The sequence below is a fragment of the Mirounga leonina genome, unplaced genomic scaffold (genome assembly GCF_011800145.1).
Source record: "Mirounga leonina isolate KUSES-001 unplaced genomic scaffold, KU_Mleo_1.0 Mir_166, whole genome shotgun sequence".
Lineage (NCBI taxonomy): Eukaryota > Metazoa > Chordata > Mammalia > Carnivora > Phocidae > Mirounga > Mirounga leonina.
This window is the reverse complement of record NW_023270418.1, coordinates 10166441-10185710: the sequence shown is the minus strand read 5'-3', so window position 1 is coordinate 10185710 and position 19270 is coordinate 10166441. Positions and strand designations below refer to the sequence as shown.

The 19270-nt window shown below is 40.5% G+C and overlaps 1 protein-coding gene across 5 annotated transcripts in view; it reads left to right on the top strand.

Annotated features, from left to right (window-relative positions):
- Positions 1 to 19270, top strand: part of MPPED2 (metallophosphoesterase domain containing 2) — a 172012-nt gene that overhangs the window by 85693 nt on the left and 67049 nt on the right. For all 5 annotated transcript variants that reach the window (XM_035012483.1, XM_035012487.1, XM_035012485.1 and 2 more), the window contains exon 4: positions 6 to 231. In XM_035012483.1, coding sequence (XP_034868374.1) covers positions 6 to 231 — 226 coding nt within the window. The remainder of the gene's footprint in view (positions 1 to 5; positions 232 to 19270) is intronic.

Genomic DNA, 19270 nt, shown 5'->3' with positions numbered 1-19270 from the left:
TTCAGGAAACCTGCCATATGAATATAAAATAGTGATTGCTGGGAATCATGAACTGACATTTGATAAGGAATTCATGGCAGACCTTGTTAAACAGGACTACTACCGTTTCCCCTCTGTGTCCAAATTGAAACCAGAGGACTTTGACAACGTTCAGTCCCTCCTGACAAACAGTATTTACTTACAAGACTCGGAGGTAACAGTGAAGGGATTCAGGATATACGGGGCACCTTGGTAAGTGCTCATTGGAACAATCTTCCCCCTTCTTGTTTTTAGTTCAGCACTAAGAAATCATGATGCAAACGTAGGTGCTTTCAATGGCAAGGATAAGGGTGGAAAGAAAGCTTATTGCTATATTTCCAACACAACACAGATTCTAGCACTGCTGGAAAGAACGGTGCTTGTTGTTTTCACCGTCGTGCAGATTTCCTTAGGCAAGATCAATGGAAGTAGGGCTTTGGTAGATATGCATATGATTATGTGACTGGGGCTATGTGTGTGTCTGTGGGACACAGAAGGGTTTGGGGGAAGGTCACCGTGTTACCCTTCACGTGGATTCAGCTACTCTGAACATGCCATTAGCCTTAGGTAACTCATTTCCTTCTCATTTTACACTGGAAACACTCAGATCTTGCTTAGGTTAGGTTTTCTCAAATCTTGCTACACATCAGAATCACCTGACTAACTCTGAAGAAGTACAGATTTGTGAAGCCATACCCCCAGAGACTCTGATTCTCCTTCCTGAGGTAGAGCCCAGCAATTTGTATTTTTAAAGCTCCCCAGACGAGACTGATGTACACTCAGTTTGAAATTTACAGGTTGAGGCTCAGTGCTGAGAATTCTAGCACTGAGCTCTAGAAAACTTGAAACAGGTGCGTATTCTTTGGGACCAGACAGGAAGCATTTGATCTTGTCTCTCTCATTTGTCACCTGTGTGCTTTTGAAGACGTTAATTCACAGAGGATGAGCCTCAGTTTCTGCACCTCCAGGACAGTGGAGACAGTACTTACTTTAGAGGATTTTTATGAGGATTAAATTAGGTGATGTTTTATAATGGATGTGGAAGAGTGCCTGGTGGTTTGCTTAGGGTAATGATGATCATTTTCTGGCCTCAGTACTGCTCCTAAGTATTTATGTGAACTTGAGCAAGTCACTTAGCTTCCAAACCAGTTTCTTCATCTTTAAAGTGGGAGTTTTAGACTAGAAGATCAATATCAGAGGAGCCTTGGATTTTTATTCATCTACTTTTTTGAGAGCTCTGTGTGTATATAGAGCAGAAGAACTAACCTTTACTCACCCAACCTGGAGAAGTATCCCAGCCCTGTGCTAGGATTTACGGATAAGTCTGGAAGAGGACAAAGAGCGTGAATTCAGATTGGCCATCCCACTCGACAGTTTGGTTTGTTCTCTGTAGAGTAGGAAGTTGAGGTTATTTTCTCAACAGTTGATCATTTTTTTTTTCTAGCTTTACTAGTTGGTATCCAGAAGGACTGAGGAGTGAATACAGGAAGTATATTTCATTTAAAAATCAACCCGACAATGACTGTGAAAGCTTACTTGAGTACCTACTATATGCCAGCCATTGTTCTAAGTCTTTTTATCTTTTATCTCATTTTCCTTAAAATGCCTTTAAGAAACGGACACTGCTGTGATTCTGATTTTGCAGGTGAAAAAAACTCAGGCACAGAAAAGTTAAGTAACTGCTCAGGGATTGCCCAGACTCTGAGTGGCAGCATCCTGGTTTTGAGTCTGACTGCGGTGTGCACCGTATGACTGAGATGGTGATGGTAGCGGTGTGGAAATTGGGGGTTATAATCTGCGGTGGTGATGTCCAGCTTTACTAATGTACATCAGTGAATGTTCTTTATACACAAGGTGGTAAAGGGCAAGAGAACAAACAGTAGAAATTGGTCCTATCCAAGTGTAATCTGAAGACTGGTCTCAGGGTAACGCCCGATGTCGGTATGAGCATTTCTGAGCAAACAGCCAGAGAGGGAGCTTTTCCATCCTCACAGCTCTCTTCTTAATGACTATGCAGGAGGTGAGGAAGGACCTCTGATTGGCAGAGAAGCTCTGAGTGGAGTTAAGATCATTTTTTTAATACCTGAAGTTGATTTTTGAAAGACTTTCGAAGGCACGGAACATGGAAGGCCGTTCCTGAACAAGCCAGACTTTGAGACACCTCCGGATTGATAGTTGCTGAAATGATGATAGCAAACAAACTTCCTCCATTATCTGAGCAGATTCAAATCTGTACAGGATAAGGTTTAGCTACACCAGCTGACGGCTGTGATGAATGAGGGAATGAGGCAGATCTTGCAGCGTCTCAAATTTAAAAAATAAATAAACAAAATAAAAATTTTAAAAATTAAAAAAAACACACTAAACACATAGTAATTCAAATATGTGATGTAATGGGGCATAATCCGTTTTTGATGGCAGAAATATGTGATGTGATGGGGCGTGAAGACTTCAGACAATGTTTATGTCTGAGCAGAATTGATGTCATTCAGAAATTGTTTATTTTAGTAAGATGGTTTAATCAAGAAGGTAGGCAGGGTGCGTCTTCTGAAATGTTATCCTAAAGTTGTTTTTACACATAACATGTTGTGATTTCCAGAAAGTTTAAACTATTTCCTGCCTAGCACTTCTTTACAGTAAGGGAGATCTTTAAATGGAATTTGTGTCACCCATAGGAATTGCTGTACTTTGTCTTTTGACTAAGAATACAGAGGTTGATGAAAAGCAAATTTCAGTTTCAATATATATTTTGGAGGTATAGTAATTTGGATCTCACTGTGAAGATATTTTGTTAAAATTAATAAAATAAGATGAAAACAGAGGAGGAGGCAAACCATAAAGGACCCGTAACTCTAGGAAACAAACAGAGGGTTGCTGGAGAGGAAGGGGGTGGGGGGATGGAGTAATTGGGTGATGGGCATTAAGGAGGGCATCTGATGTAATGAGCACTGGGTGTTATATACAACTGATGAATCACTAAATTCTACCCCTGAAACTAATAATACAGTATATGTTAACTAAATTGAATTTAAATTAAAAATTTTTAAAAAAGTTAATATCCCCAGAACTGCTGATAATCTGAACATTGATTTGGGAATGCCCGTGCTAGCCTTTCTGTGCAGAGAGCACAGATTTTCCTAGCTCTCCCCTTTATTTAGCCCTTGGGCTGGTTTGTGAACATCTCCCTGTCTCTGTTTTCTCATCTTTAAAGTGGGAGATAGCAGCATTACTTCTTCCATGTGGTTGCTATGAGGATAAAGGAGTTAATGCATCTGCAGCATACCAAAGACTTCCTGGCATAGAGTAAGCATCTAATGAGTGTGAGCTATTACTGATTACAGGGGGGTTAGTCTTCCAAATCTACTTTATACCTTTGTCCATCTTCATACGAAGACTGTTAGACCAGGAGTCAGATGGGGCGCATTCGAGCTTAAATTCAGCCGCTGCTGATTGAGTGACACAAAGCCAATCACTGAACTTCTGTTTTTGTAAAATAGGGCCAGCGAGGTCTGCCCTAGTATCTCTAATCCACCACTTGCTTAAATAGTCACCAAAGCTAAAATTTTCAAAGAGTATCCATATTTGCTGGCATGCTTGATTATTTTAATATCTTGTACACGTTGTAACCACTTTCACTTACGAATTTGACTAGAAGCGAAGTTTGGGTGGATTTATACCAGAGCTTTACTCCCTTCAGAAGTTAGGTTTTTCCATCCCCGAGATTCACCCATAGGTGAATGCCTACTTAGTAACCCATTAGTTACTCCAGCCCCCAAATAATGTAAACCAGTTTAAGTTTGATTCCCAGGCTTTTCCAGTGAATTTTGATATTACTAATGGTCTTAATTTCCAAACAAATCAAAATAAGACCCTTGATATGAAGGATTTCCATCCTGTCATGGGTTTCTCGAAGGTGACTGCCATCCCACCAGGAAGATAGCTGTAACTCCCGTATTTTAAAAATGTGGATCGTGACTTGCTTTTTAGTATAGAAAAGGAGTACTAGTCCGTATTCATTACACTGTTTTAACTTGTAGCACAGCTGAAAGCTTCCCAAAGATGAGAGAGAATTAAAGCAATGTCTCTAATTTACAGTTTAGCCGGAATCTGTATGGGGAGAATAACTCACAACACTTCTAAGGATCTGTGTGTGTTTGCAATAGGAGGGCACTGTGGTACTTCTTAGATTCCTGAGGAAGAGGTCTGGGGAAATTCAGTGGTCTCCCTACACAGATGAAGACGTAAGTGTGCTGCCTTCTCCCAGAAGAAAGGTGCTCCCTTGGAAGGAAGGCAAGAGCTGACTAGATCCAGACAGCACCCCTGCCTCGGGAGGCCTCATGGCAGGTTCTGTGGCTTCTGTATATATTCCTTCACCATCTTGTTCTTCCAAGTATCTTGAAGAAAGGAATCAAGCCTGATGTATTAGCATCTTTGGGAGTAACGGTTTAGACACAGCTTTTCTTAACTTCTCCTATTATGCTTTTCTGTCCCTCTTTGGGGGAGAAAGAGAAGGTCTCGTGTTGCCAGGAGGTTAGGTCTGCCTAGGACTTGGGTCCCACGACAGGAAAGCTTGTGGATTTCTTGTATCCCTCGTGTTGATTTTCTGCCACCACCTTGGTTCCTAATTTCCTGTTTATGATCACTCTGAGTTCTGTCTTTTCCAAAGGCTGAGAGTATGGCTTGAAGGAGGAAACAAAATTTTAATCTGTTTGTCTGGCCAAGGTTGGGGGAAAGGTGGAATTTTTTAAATCAGCTTTGTATTTTTGGTTACTGGATCTGTAGCCAGCATCTTAGTACAAAGAGGTTTCAGGAAACCCACTCACCATTTAAAAATCCACCAGCCCCTTTGGTTTTTTGTTTTTTGTTTGTTTCAATTGCTCTTTTGATACTAAGATGCTGTGTCGAAAAAAATACAGGTACTAACTGATCAGGAGCCAAGCTGCAGAAAGTAAAAAGCCCGTAGTGCTCCGACCCAAGCAGAGCAGTCGTATTGTTACTCGGTGGCTGCACCTTGTTCCCCTCTTGAACAGAAATGCAGGGCTGGTCTCCCGTGGCTTTTAATGAATATGAGCGGGGCTTTCCGATATCAAGGAATTTGATCTCGATGCTGACCAGGAGGTCAGGAACAAAGAACACACTTTTTCATGTTAGAGTAGATCCAGGTGTAATTTGTCAGATTTAGTAACTGTGGAGGAAGTGCCTTAACTTCTGCGGCAGGAAAATTAGATCGGGCCTAGATGGTGTAATTCTAAAATGGCTGCAGGAACAAGAGAAAGCCCATTGAGTTGCATCTGCCAAGGAAGGGTGAGCAGGATGTTTTTTTCCCCTCCTCCCCTCCCCTCATTGCGGATCCACGAACATGTTGAGTTCATCCATTCATTCATTTAAGTATAATTTTCTCAGCATTTTTGAAAACGGGAGTTGTTAAGTGTCGATGCCTCTCTCTGCAGCGTTTGTAATTGTGTTTGCACAGAAATAGCTACAAGGTTGCTCACATTTCCTTGTTCTGATCAATGCAATAGTACTTTATGTTTACCCTGTCAGAAAAACTTCAGATGTTTTTATTTCCAATTATAAGTTTTATAATGCATCATGTATTTTGCTGACAGTCTTCACGTTCTTGAAATAGTGAACAAATTAACAGCAGATATTGAGTAAGAGGATTAGGAAACCAATTGGCAGCTCATATGATAGAATTCAGATATGGGGATGGGTGGAATGGGCTCATTTATTTTATTTTCACAATCCTACTTTGTAATTAACTTGGGCCAAAAAAAAGGAAAGAAGAAAGAAGAAAAAGAAAAGAAAAAAACCTCTCCATGTTCAGCAGGAAAGTCCTTTCATGCTAAAGAACAGGAATGTACAAACAGTATTGGTTCCTACCACTGTCTCAGGGATTCCAGCTTTTATTCAGGAGGGTTCAGAAAGGTACTGGCACAGAAAAAGGTCTGTGTATGTGTTAAACAAATACGCACTCTGCTTTTACATGATTCTGTTTAAAGGCCCAGGGTAACATTTCATTTTTCTTGGCATGGGGCCCATAGACTCTCCCATATGAAACCTATGGGTGTTCTGCCCTGCTCTAGGGTTACAGGCTCTGTTTACATTTTTGCCTGTTCCAGAATGCAGCTGACTGTTCTTAAAGCTGCGTGGGATCAGGTTCACTTCTGGTTTAACAAGTGCCCTGTTTATTTGAAAAAGGAGAAAGCAACACCGATCACTTTGCTTTCTACGTCCCATCCATAGCCATATCAGTAAGTAGTGGTTCCGAAGCCGGGTTATGCAGGGCCCATGCTGTTTGGATCACAGTCAATACCTTTCCACCCTGCTCCATCCAGACCCTTAAAGCCTGTCCTGATGCCTTTATCTGACGTGTCGGTGGTAGCTGTGTAGAAGAATGTGGAGGGGGGCATAGAAATGTTTGCGTGCATTTGCATATGCTTAATATCAGCTATGGGCATAAATTAAATTTTTGCTTGCACATTCTGAGAGATGCCCTCAACTAGCAAATGACAATAATAGCCTCACATGTGGATGATGACTTCACTCAGAGAACTGTCCCATGTATTCTCTCAGTTGGGCTTCACAACAGTTCTAAATAATTAAAATTTAAGTTAAAAAGTAATTCTAAATGATTGAAGTAAGCAGAGTATGTATTAATAACAATAATTAATAATAGCAGTATTTACAAGTGCCTGTATGTCAGGTGCTGCTCGGTATTGCCTCCTTTTGCCGGAGGAGGCCTAGATAGAATTTTTGACAGAGATGGTGACTTGCCCAATTTTTGACAGAGACGGTGACTTGCCCAAAGGGATTGGAGAGAAAAAGGACTAGAATCCAGCCTTCCTATGCGGAGCTCCTTAGACTAAACCGGGATATCCTAGTAACCAGATGTCCTTCTACTCCTTGACCTGAGCTTAGCTTTTTCCATCTAGTTGCAGCAGGGGCACACAGAAATCCAGGCTAATACTCTTCAGGAGCTCTCAGGATTCTGAGTAAGGTGCTCCTAGGGGGAAAGTAGGGATATTGAGGAAACAGTTAAAGGAATGATCCAATATTTGTTTGCCTGACGACCTACAGAATCTAGGGTTTTCTGTGAAAAATCTATGTTTCAGTGTGTCATAAGACATGGATCACCTCCTTCTGGTCCTTCTGCTCCGTAGAGATGACTCACGATTCCTTTGCACACACATCCGCGGGGAGTAAGTATTGGGTGCCTGTGGCTTTTTTCCCTCTGTGGCACCAGGTAGCGGCTGAGGAACGCTGCAGGCCTGGGCAGATGCAACAAGAAGGCATTGCTGGAGTGTGCCCCTGCTGAGGTCAGGCCTGCCTCGCATGGGTCCACACACCAGGCTCCAGGGAGCATGCCCTGGCCCTTGCCACTGAGACCCAGCCGGCTGGCTGGCTGCTGGCCGTTCTTTCATTTTCTCGTATAACACGAACAGGCTCCTTTTCAATCACAGTCGCTGCTGGGGGATGGAAGGCCATGATACGGCGGCTCTAAGCTCTATGAGGGCAGGGTCCCCGTCAGCTTTGTTCTCTGCGTCCCCTCGGGGAGCCCAGTGGGTGCTCAGTCCGTATCAGCTGAATGAATGAAGGAGGGCGGTGGTGGTAGAGACATGTCTGTGGCCGACAGACTGAAGGTAGAGGAGTCATGAGTTGCAAAGGACAGAATATTTCCAGTATGAGATCAAGCATAGCCATGAATCTATCAGGAGGACTAGAGATGGTAGAGCAAAATGGAACCAAACAGAGCACTAAACTATGTTTGTGAGCTTTGTTCCTATTAGATCCATCGTGAACATTCATAAATACAGAGAGTAGAACGTCTCTCCAGGTGAGCATGGTTTGATAAAAAGGTGAGGAATGGGAGTAGTTGGACAAACCTAACCTTGAAGGCAGTGAGAGTTTTCAGAGGAAGCCTCCAACAGTATTTTTAGGTTCTTATCATTTCTGTACTTCAGATGCCTTATCCCCAGGCTAGGAGCAACTGTAGAAGTTTCTATTAGAGTTGAAAACCGTTTCTTCAAGGTGCAGCAAAAGTAGGTAGTGTAAAGTGTGAGTTTGGTAGGAAGCTAGACCAGCTGGGCGCTCAGAAAGTTCTTTGGACATTAGAAACCAGTTATCAGACATGTGGTATTCTCTTTTCTTAATGGTCAAATTCCCAGTGGTTGAATTTTTAGAGATGAATTAAAGTCATGTGGATTCTGTGCCATTTCTTTTCAAGCTCTGACCAACATGGATTTCTGATTTTATACTCTGAACCGTAAGTGTAATGTGAATTTCTCCAGGTATCACCAGATAGTGAGTGCACTGGGGTCCGGTTGACAGTCTTGATCCAAATTTGCCTGGTTCCAGTCACTGCTGCCGCCCTGCCTCCCGCCGTGCACTTCTGCCCTATAGAGCCCATGTGCCCCCTAGTGAGTCCCAGTAACTCCCCAGGTTCATTTAATCGTCCCAATGATCAGTGATGAAGGTGAAATGGGCCCTGGAGCACACGTTTTGGAGGTTGCCGCTGCCACGGAGTGCTCCCCTTTGGCCCAGCACCACATCTGCACAGTCTTCCTCCTTTTCCGCCTTCCGATGAGTCTGCGGGCTGCCCAAGTTGCTTCACAATAGGGGCGTGATAATCAAAGCCACGCTCTGTTCTCTGCTCCACAGGAGAGAGGCCCTCTGCCCTTCTGGGCTGCTCTGTGAGAAGCAGTCAAGACATGATGTCACGCACCTCCTAATGATTCACCTCTAAGCCCGGGGGAGCTTGTTGGGGATAGGCCAAACCGTGTTGTGCTCAGGGACATCCCTCTGACAGGGAAGGCTTTGTTGAAACTGGGTTAAGCTCTTCTTTCTGACTTGCTCTTCCCTGGAGCCATCTGCTCCTCAGGTTTATTAACAAACTTCTGGCAGAACCTCCCCAGTGGGCAGACGTACCCTGAAAGGTCTAATCCCCAGACTGGACGTAGCTTAAACACCTGCAACCCTGTTCTCCCTACTGACGGGAGGCAGTGGAGGGTAGAGGCAGCGGACTTTAGAAACAGGATGCATTTACTTTGTTAGGCAAGTTATTCCATCTCTCTGAGCCATACTTTCATCTGTCAAATGGGTATGCAAATAGTAATAACTACTATATATTAAGCATCACCCACATCAAGGTACCTTATATCACATTGTTCTTAAGTGTTACATCGACCCTATAAAGAAAATAAGATTACCCCCATTGGGGAGATGATAAAAATTGAAAGTTAGAGAAGTTAACTAACTCACCCAAAGACACACATTTCCTGAAGTGGCAGAACTGGAAGTCAACCCCAAAGCCATTATGTTTTTCACTACTTGGCATATTTTTATGGGATTAAAATGTGGTCATGTATGTTAAGTTCTTGGCACTCGGTAAATGCTCGGTAAATATTATTTTCTCCCCTGAAAGGTAACAGTTGTGTAGTTTTATAACGGTTATTATTTTTGTTTGTTTATTTGGTTGGTTGGTTTTGTGTTTGTTCTGTTTTATTTTCTTTTTTTATGCTGGTACATCAGGGGAGAAGGGGAGAAGTGAAGAGGCAGAAAAGAGATGAATAGGAAGCATAATCTAGGAAAATGATTCCTCCAGTTTGTGTGTGTGAGAGAGAGAAAGAAAATTTTTAAAAGCAAATAGTGTACAGCTTCCTTGCACGGCAGGTTGCTTAGGATCTGGGTAAGTGGAAACCATTTAGGAAAGGTACCCCATACATGGGCTGCATGTGGTCAGAAGACATGGAAGTGTGAATAGATGTCTGTTAAATGAAGACAGAGGGGGCATTTTCAAGGTCACTTACATGAAGTATCATTTGAAATGTATGAGTAATGCTTGGTAGTGCATTTTCACCCAGGAAAAATAAAGGTAATCTTGGATGGAGACTATAAATTGAATGTGGAATGTTCCATGGGGCCGCTCAAACAGGAAGCTAATGGCAAATGTGAAAGCCTGTGGGTTCGCAGAATGTGCGTGCGTTCTGTAAAGAGTAGACGAGATGAGTTACAAATCTGCATTAATCCAGGGGAGGACTTAGAAAGACTGTTTTGCTCAAATATGAGAAAAGATCGGCTTGGTTAAAGTGTAAATACAGTTACTAAGACCAACAATATCCAAGTATGAAATTTGCGGCAAAAAAGAAAAAGGCAACAAAGGGAAATACTTCGAGTATAAAGGCAAATTAGAGAAAGTGGTTAGGAACCAGCCTCAGTAAGATTCTTCCCAAGATAAAATTTCCCAAGCCAGCATCTAAAGGTGCTGGTGATACTTTGGGTAATTTAGATACTTTCAGTCCTAATGTCCCTAATGTCTGGCATGGTCGATTTAGGATAGATCACATCTCCTCCTCCCCCCCACCAAAAAAAATAGTGCTAAAATTTCATATGATCCTACAGTAAATCAACATTGAAGGCTAAATAAAACCAATGATGTTTATAAAGGAAGAAAAAAGTCAGAGTTGACACACTGATTTTCCACTTTTTTGTAAAACTGGGTAGGCACTTATTTTACCTATTATGTACAAAATGGTTGTACACGAAACTAAGTGCCTCTGATGTGGCTTAATAACTGGAGATCACTGTTTCTCTCACTCGATTTCAAGCTACAGTATATATTGAAATTGTGGGGCATATCAATCTTAATACTGAATACTTTCCATACCACCAGAGGCTTCATGAGCAATGGAAAGTAGCTTGGAGTACCATGGTTCTAGAAAGAGGACTACCGAAGACAGAAACTGGGAAAAAAACTTCGTATTGTCTTAATGATTTAAAAATCTATCCCCCTCTCACTAGCCATAGTTGGGGTCTCTATTTTTATTGTAAATCAGGAATCAATTTTTTAAAAAAAGCCTTCTTGCTTTGATCTTTACAGAACAAAATAAGAGATGCTAGACTAAAACCTAATCAGAAATTGTTGATGGCAAGACTAGTTGGAAATATGCTGTTGGCTTGTTATTAGCCACCTTCTTGCTCTTTTTCTTCTTTTCCTTTGGTGTTATGCCAAAAAAAAAAAAAAAAAAAAAAAAGATTGTGGAAAGGAAGTTTGTTTAAGAGACTTAGTTTGTGGGGTTTACTTTTATATTATTTAAATAAATGAATCCAGGGTGCCTGGGTGACTCAGTGGGTTAAGCGTCTGCCTTTGGCTCAGGTCATGATCTCAGGGTCCTGGGATGGATCCCTCCCATCAGGCTCCCTGCTCAGTGGGGAGCTGCCCCCCCCCATGCTCTCTCTTGCTCACTCAATGTCTCTCTCTCTCCCAAATAAATAAATAAAATCTTTAAAAAATAAATAAGTAAATAAATCCATGGGAAGCATTTGAGAATGAGGATTGTAGGTTTTGCCTATGATGCCTCTGTTACTAAGCATTCCTTTGATACTTAACCGTTTTTTCAAAGGAAATAGCAAGGAAGTTCCTTTTCTTACCCAAATTCAGCCTCTCCCTGAAAAAAATATATAATTCTGTAAGGACAAGTATTTACCTGTAGGTTGAGCAGAATGAGTAGGAAAATGGAAAACCCAAGTGTGTGTGTATAATGCTGGCCCTGACTTTTGTGCTTTTAGACAGCTCTTCCCAGAGGTGAGTTCTGTGTGGTTGCCCCTTGCAAGGCAAGCTTCGAAGGCAGGCCTGGTGAAAGCAGGGGGATATTTGGGGCATTGAGTACCTTCCTGTGCTCAAACACATCATATGTGCTGTTCAATATTACCATTAAAGGGAAGATCTGGGGGCGCCTGGGTGGCTCAGTTGGTTAAGCGACTGCCTTCAGCTCAGGTCATGATCCTGGAGTCCCGGGATCGAGTCCCGCAGCGGGCTCCCTGCTCGGCAGGGAGTCTGCTTCTCCCTCTGACCCTCCTCCCTCTCATGCTCTCTGTCTCTCATTCTCTCTCTCTCAAATAAATAAATAAAATCTTTAAAAAAAAAAAAAAAGGGAAGATCTGGTACCAAGGAAGGTATTGGTTTTTAAGTTTATTTGCTAGAGGAATTACCTTCTGGAGAGTTCGAAGTCTCCTGAAAAGCCAGAGAGAAACACAATCACTTCTTTGGAAATTTTGAAGTTTGGCTAGCCTGTAAACCACAGGCTTAACTGTGCTCTGGAGTCAGTTCTGAGATTTTGTAACTGCTGAAATTTATGATTTTCATTATAAATGTATTTTTACTTTGTTGATTGTTGCAATGAACAGAATAATTGGATTATCGATAACACGGAATACAAATATGGCAGAGAAAATCCATTCCCTGCCCATTGACTCAAATACTCTTCTTCTGAATGACACCAAAAAAGCTTTGTCTACAAAAAAGAGAGAGAGAGAGACAGAGAGAGAGAAGAAAAGAAAGTAGTTGCTGCAGAAAATCATCAAGGAGAAAAATCAGGCAAAAAGTAGACCTCTCCATTCCTGAAGATTGTTTCTCAAGCTGTGTAAACTGTCTTCAGTTTACCAGATCTCACATGGATGAAGATTTTACAATTCCAGTAAAAACTCATACACTCACCTGGTTTTAGTCATTCAAGAATTAGCATCAGTCAATGGTATGTTTTTCTTCTTATGCTTGGCACTGAGCATTTCAAAAGCCATATCCCCACCAAAAATATACAGAGGGATCGTAACATTATAAAGAGTGTATATAAATATATAGAGAAAATGAAAACTGAGAGGTAATACACCACAAATATAACAGCGGTTTTCTTTTATGAGTGTTCTTTTTTTTTTTTCCTTTTCATTCTACTTTCCTGGGATTTTGTATATGCTTAGAGTGGTTAAGTTTCATTTTTACAGTCAGGATAAAAAGCCACATTCTCCAGTTGTAAAATGTGTGTCTAGGGGTAATTTGGAAATTGACTGTCTTATTCTAACTTTGTTCTGTCATCGTGAATCGAGTTCTTGTATATTTGTGCGCCTGCCCGTATGCACACACTTCACAGATTACCTGTGTCACCGTGAGGCCATTGCAGAAGATGGGGAGTTGGAAGCATCTGTCCCAGTCAGCAAGTGTTGTGGATCGCCTGGCTGAAGTGGAAAAAGATTCCCTGAAAGCACCCCGCCCTGAAAGCACCCCGACTCATGCATCGTCCTGCAGAGAAATTTTGTCTCCTCTTCTAAATCAGAATGTCCAAAGAAGGTGGAACCTAGGTGGCTCATTTGGTGCTAGGCTGACGGAGAGAAGCCAGACCTCTTTGGTGCTGCATTTTGAGTCATCCCTGAATGTGACACACTGGTTTTGGGTCAGTAAATCTGGCTTTAGAGGAGGTGACTTGAGTGGAGGGGAAAGCCTGGTGTCTACCTTTGCTTATTTGTATTCCAGTGCTGTAACCTCCCCTCCTCGCGTGTGTCTTTGTTCTATTAATCTGCAAAACAGGGCTCGGCTTGTGATTAGTCCTTGGAGCTTGTTTCTATTAATCAGTCTGCAAAACAGGTCGACTTGGATGCTTTTGTTCCAGAGCTTAATGCGTTCTCCTTGTCAGGCTGTGGTTCAGGCTGCTTGGTTTTGCCTTAACTGGGACCAGGGGGTGAAATTTGGTTTTTATATGCTGATTGCATTGTCAAGAAAGAAAACACCATTTGAAAAGACAACCAGAAAATGCTAATGTAGAATTCAGAGCTATGTTTTAGGAGGAGGAAAAGTTTATAGAAAATATAACTTCTGTAACCTGGTTGTGTTGTGCAGTTGACCAGAACAGAAAATAAGGCATTATTCATATCATGTAGTCTGGAAGTATGGTGTCTAGCCAAGGTTGCCTATTAATAATAATTTTATGTGTATTTGTAATGTAATTCTCTTTTGATCCTTAAAGTGGGAATATCATCCTTTTAGCTACGGTATTGGGTAATTATAAGAAAACCCAACACAGTCTTGTGAAATTCTTTACTTTTCACCCTACCTTGTGCTGAATGACCTTGCCATAGATTAAAATTATTCTACCTGTTCCGTAGGGAAAACTCGATATCTTAATTTTCTTATCTTCGTTATCAAGGGACGTGCACTGACCTAACTGTGGAGATAGAGTGTGGGTTAACTGAGTGATGATTATAAATTGCTTCGTGAAGTGCTCATTATCACCATTTTAAAAATTCTGCTAACTCTAATGTGCAAAGGACAGAATCGCTGGAAAAGAATTTTAATGCATAACTTCCCCCAGTGACAGTGACGCTGTGGGAAAAACACAGTTTTCTATCAGAAGTTGTCTTTTATGACTCGAAAAAATTCTAGTAAATTTCAGCATTCATTATTTGTGAAATAACTGCCCGTGCTCCCCACTCCCTCCCCCCGCCAAAAAAGAAAGAAATCTGTTGAAGTACAAGCAAGGAGCAAACTGTCAGAGTCCCAAATTAAATTTGTCATCAGTGATAAATTTAGTGCTGTAAGATACTTTAATAAGTGCTTCAGCTTGATTTATTGGTTTTGTTAGTTAACAAGAGTATATTATGTCTTGTACAGAGCTTAGCAGAAGCAATTTCTGACTAGACCTTCCTTGATTAAAAAAAAATGAAAGTCTCATTTTAGTCATACTGGTAATTATTTTAGTACTAAATTGGAAGGTAAGCACTCTGCAGTCTTATCATTAATATTAAAAAAAAAGAAAAGAAAAGAAAAAGAAAAATGTCAAAATGTGAAAGGGAAGACATTTGAAAGGTTCTAGTTTTTTATTTCTGTACATACTTTATTTCCTTTGTGTGTATGCAGTGTCTTGGCTGTTTTACTGGTTGGAGCTTTAAGTTGCAGCCCTTGCATGTATAATCACTAATGAGTGTCAGGATTCAGCTGCTAATTTGAAAGGCTTTGTGGCTCTTTCACCCCAGACACTAGCAGCTTCATTAGGCTCTGCTTTGTCCACCCTGCCCTTTGTTGGCCTCTAGATCACAGTTAAATACCAACATTACACCAACACCCCCTTCCCCCCCCCCGCTCACCGTTGAAACAGTCCAGACCTGATTCTTTTGGTGCATATCTCATCAGAATCTGCTACTGACATAAACTTGGGTGCCTCTCCAGCATGCCACATAATTAGGATTACCTTCCCCCAAAGAGGCCCTATTTCCTCACACCCGGGGCGGTGTTCAGTTGATTAGAGATTTTGAATTTTAGAGCATTTAGTGAATTTCTGTCTGTCTAAAAAAAAGTTTTATAAAGCATAGTCTTTAAAATATGTTTTTAAGGATGTTTCAAAGAAAGCAACAGAAAGGTGTTTTTTTTTTTCCTTGACGTGGGAAAATACTTGCAATTTATTATTAATGCCATCAAATAAGAAAAAAATAAAAGAAAATCGAATATTATTTTTTTTTCCTTTTGAGGTTTGTCTTTGGGATTGCACTCTTCTTAAAATCAAACCAGATAGCAAGCAAGTGAAGAGCTTTGTTTGTTGTGCTCTTTTAAATATCCCGAGAAATAAAACATTGGAATGATTTGTCAAGCTTCTGATTGTCGGGAAGGAAAGCCTTTATTTTACAGTGAATATTGTTTGTAGATTCTCCCCCTACTGTTCACAGTTCCCAGAGAAATTATTCTGCATTAGTTTAAAATTTTACCCTATATATGCTATGAAAAACGGTTGTCAGTTAGAGGTATCTTTTGGCATGGAATGTGATTATCAACCATGAAAAAATCTTTATAAACTTTTTTCTCATCAGATCCAGCCTTCCAAGCCAGGTCTCCGTTGATCTTATTTTGAAGTGGTTTGAATTCTCCTTCCTTTTTACGGGAGAGTCATAAAATTAGAGATGGGAAAGAGCCCTCCGATTGCATCACTTTTTCCAGCCCTTTGGCCAGTGTGCTCTCTCTCCCTCCAGCATATTCCCTGGTGTTCCATTCAGCCTAGTTTAAGATACTAAGACCAGGGAGGCTTCGTGTCCAGTCACCTCTGGGAAAATGTCCCACGGTCCTTGACATGTGGATATGCTTTTAGGCATGCAAGCTAAAGTTTTTAGCTGCTTTGAGAATGCTTCAACATTCTTACACTCATTCTCTTTTCTTATTTCTTGCATCTACACCCTTGGGAACTTTTCCCTGTCTTGGTCAAAGAGCCTGTATGTATTGTGAATAAAGAAACAATACACACATGCATGGTTTTGTCTTTTTATCATTCGTACTCAAAATGACAACATTAGTTAGGGGGTTTTCTCATTATTGACCGTGTGTCTAAGATGTCCCTAAATTTGAATGGTCCATAAATTTTATCTATAAATGAATCTCATAAATCCTTAGCCATTTCATAGATCCTGGAGCTTGTCAGAATCTTGTTAATATTCAGACTTTTTAAGAGTCTAGAAACAACGTGAGGACTCTGTGAACGCTTGTTTTTAGATGGACAGAATTAAATATATTGAAGGCCTTGGTTCATGACACAGGGTCATCACTGGTCCATGTATAGGCCTTGTTACTATCATGATATTTATCCATTTATGAATAGTGTAGTAAACATGTTAGCCCACACATAGCCAGAGAACTAGCACACTGACAATAATTTGTATTAATCTGTGTATTTTCCCCTTTTGTCCCTCCTTCTTCTGCAGGTAAACATTAACTTGAATTTTGTCTTTATCATTCCTTTGCTTATTTAGATTTGTCCTTTTTTTAATAATTTTTTATTTATTCATTGAGACAGAGAGATACAGAAAGAGAGAGAGAGCAGGAGCAGTGGGAAGAGGCAGAGGGAGGGAAAAGCAGACTCCCTGCTGAGCAGGGAGCCCGACGTGGGGCTCCATCCCAGGACCCTGGGATCACAACCTGATCCGAAGGCAGCCACTTAACCATCTAGGCCACCCAGGCGCCCCAGATTTGTCTTAACATACACACACACACACACACACACAGATGGTTATTGGTTTTAAACTTCATAAAAAAATATTATAGGCTTCTGCTTTACTTAAGGTGGAATAAGCTCCTAACAGATTGAACCTCCTACAAGTAACTATGAGCTCTGGAAAAATGAAAAATAACTACCTAAGGACTTTGGGGAGTAAACACAAGCAGGTAGATTTTTGGAGGGGAGTTGAAACTTGGAGGAAGCATCAAGCATAGAGTGAGTTTTCCATTTCTGTGGTTTTTCTCTGAGGGAAGCCACAGTTGGGCAGAGTTATAGCATTGGGTGGCTAAAATTCCAACAGAGAGTCTGCACTCTTTTAGGCAGGAAGAACCCTTTGAAGAAGATCGTAGTTAACTAGAGCCACCACAGAGTGAGGGGGAATTCTAGGGAAAAAAAAAAAAAAAGAAGAGTCAAATAAGAGAAACACCAAATTCTGTGTATAATCTCTATCCAAGTCTCTGGTTGATTTCTGAGCTATGCATGATGGACAGATTAAAAGCAGTCTAAACTGAGGTCTGGGCTACTGCCCACCACAGACGTGACAGAGTTTAGAGTTCAATTTCAACCAAGATAATTGCCTGCTAAGACAAACCATGAACTCTCACTCTTCTGAGAAATTTAACAGAATTCAGAGTCTTCACAACATGACATCAAAGTATCTGGTATTACTTGATATGTGAAGAGCCAGGATTAATGTGACGTGTTGTCAAAGGAAAAGACAATGAACAGAGGCCAACCTTGAGATGAATCAGATATTAGAATTATCAGAAAAGGATTTTAAAGCAGCTGTTAGTGGGGTGCTTAGTTGGCTCAGTGGGTTAAGTATCTGCCTTCAGCTCAGGTCATGATCCCAGGGTCCTGGGATTAAGCCCTGAATCAGGCTTCTTGCTCAGCAGTCTGCTTCTCCCTCTCCCTCCTTCTTCCTCCTTCTCCCTCCCTCCCTCCTTCTCCCTCCGCTTGCTTCCTCCCTCTCCTTCCCCCCCTCCCTGCCGCTCCACCCTGCTTGTGCACTCTCTCTTTCTCTCTCTCCTCTCTCTCAAATAAATAAAATCTTAAAAAAAATAAAGCAGATATTGTCATTATGCTAAGTAAGGATAAAGAAAATATGTTTATAATGAATAAAAAGTTAGGAAATATCAGGAAGTGAAATAAAAAATAACGAAATGGAAATTTTGGAACCAAAAAATGTAATAGTTGAATACATCATTCACCATATGGGCTTCATAGCAGATTTTTCTCTCTAACAGAGAAAAGAATGAGTAAACTTGATGGTAGGTTAATAGAAGTTAACCAGTCTAAAGAAGAGAAGGAAAAATTATTGTAAAAATGAACAGCCTCAGTAATCTATGGGACAATAGCAAAAGTGTAACATACAGGTAATCTGAGATCTATAGGAGAGGAGAGAGAATAGAACCAAAAAGTTATTTGAGGAAATAAGGGCCCCCAAATCTCCAAATTTGTTGAGAGACATAAATCTACAAATTAAAAGCTCAGTGAACCCCAAAGAGAGAAAATATCAAGTAAACTATGCCTAACAATAGCATAGTCAAATTACTGAAGTCCAAAGAAAATGAGAAAATAGTTAAGGCAGCCAGATACTAAAACAGCATATTATATATAGCAAACAGTGATTAAAATGGTATCAGACTTCTCATCAAACCATGGAGGTCAGAAGATAGAACAACTTCTTTAAAGAATTAAAAGGAAAAAAAAATGTGAACCCAGAATTGTGTAGCCAGTGAAAATATCCATGAAGAATAAAAGCAAAATAACGTTTTCAGGTAAATTTAGGAAACCAAAGAAAATTCACTGCTACCAAACCCACACCAAAAGAGATGCTAAAGAAAGTTCTTACACTGAAGGGAAATGATCCTGGAGGGGAACATGGATCTTCAGGAATTAATTAAGAGTATCAGACATGGCTGATATCTGGTTGAATATAAAAACCTGTTTTTTTCACTGATTATTTTCAAAAATACGTATGACATAAAGCAAACATTATAATTATCTTGCGCTTATAAATAACATAGCCATAATACATATGACAGCTGTGTCACAAAGTAAGGTAAAAAGATTTACGTGATCTCACGACTTTTACATTTTATGTGAAATGGTACAATATTAACTCTAAGTAGGTTGTAAAATGTTAAGGATGTATAATGTAACTAAAACAATCTCTAAAAAAATACACTATATAAAGATGTAAAGCTTAAAAATGAGTTGATAAGATGGAGTTGCAAAATGTTTTTAAGTACTACAAAAGAAGCCAGGAAGGGTGAAAAGAGGAACAAAAAACAAAGAGGACAAATAGAGAACAAGTAAGAGTTGACCTACGTATACTCACATGAGTAATTATATTACATAAACTTAAAAGGCAGAGATTATCTGAATAGATTAGAAAACAGTTATATGCTATCTACAAAAGACACATTTAAATATAAAGATGC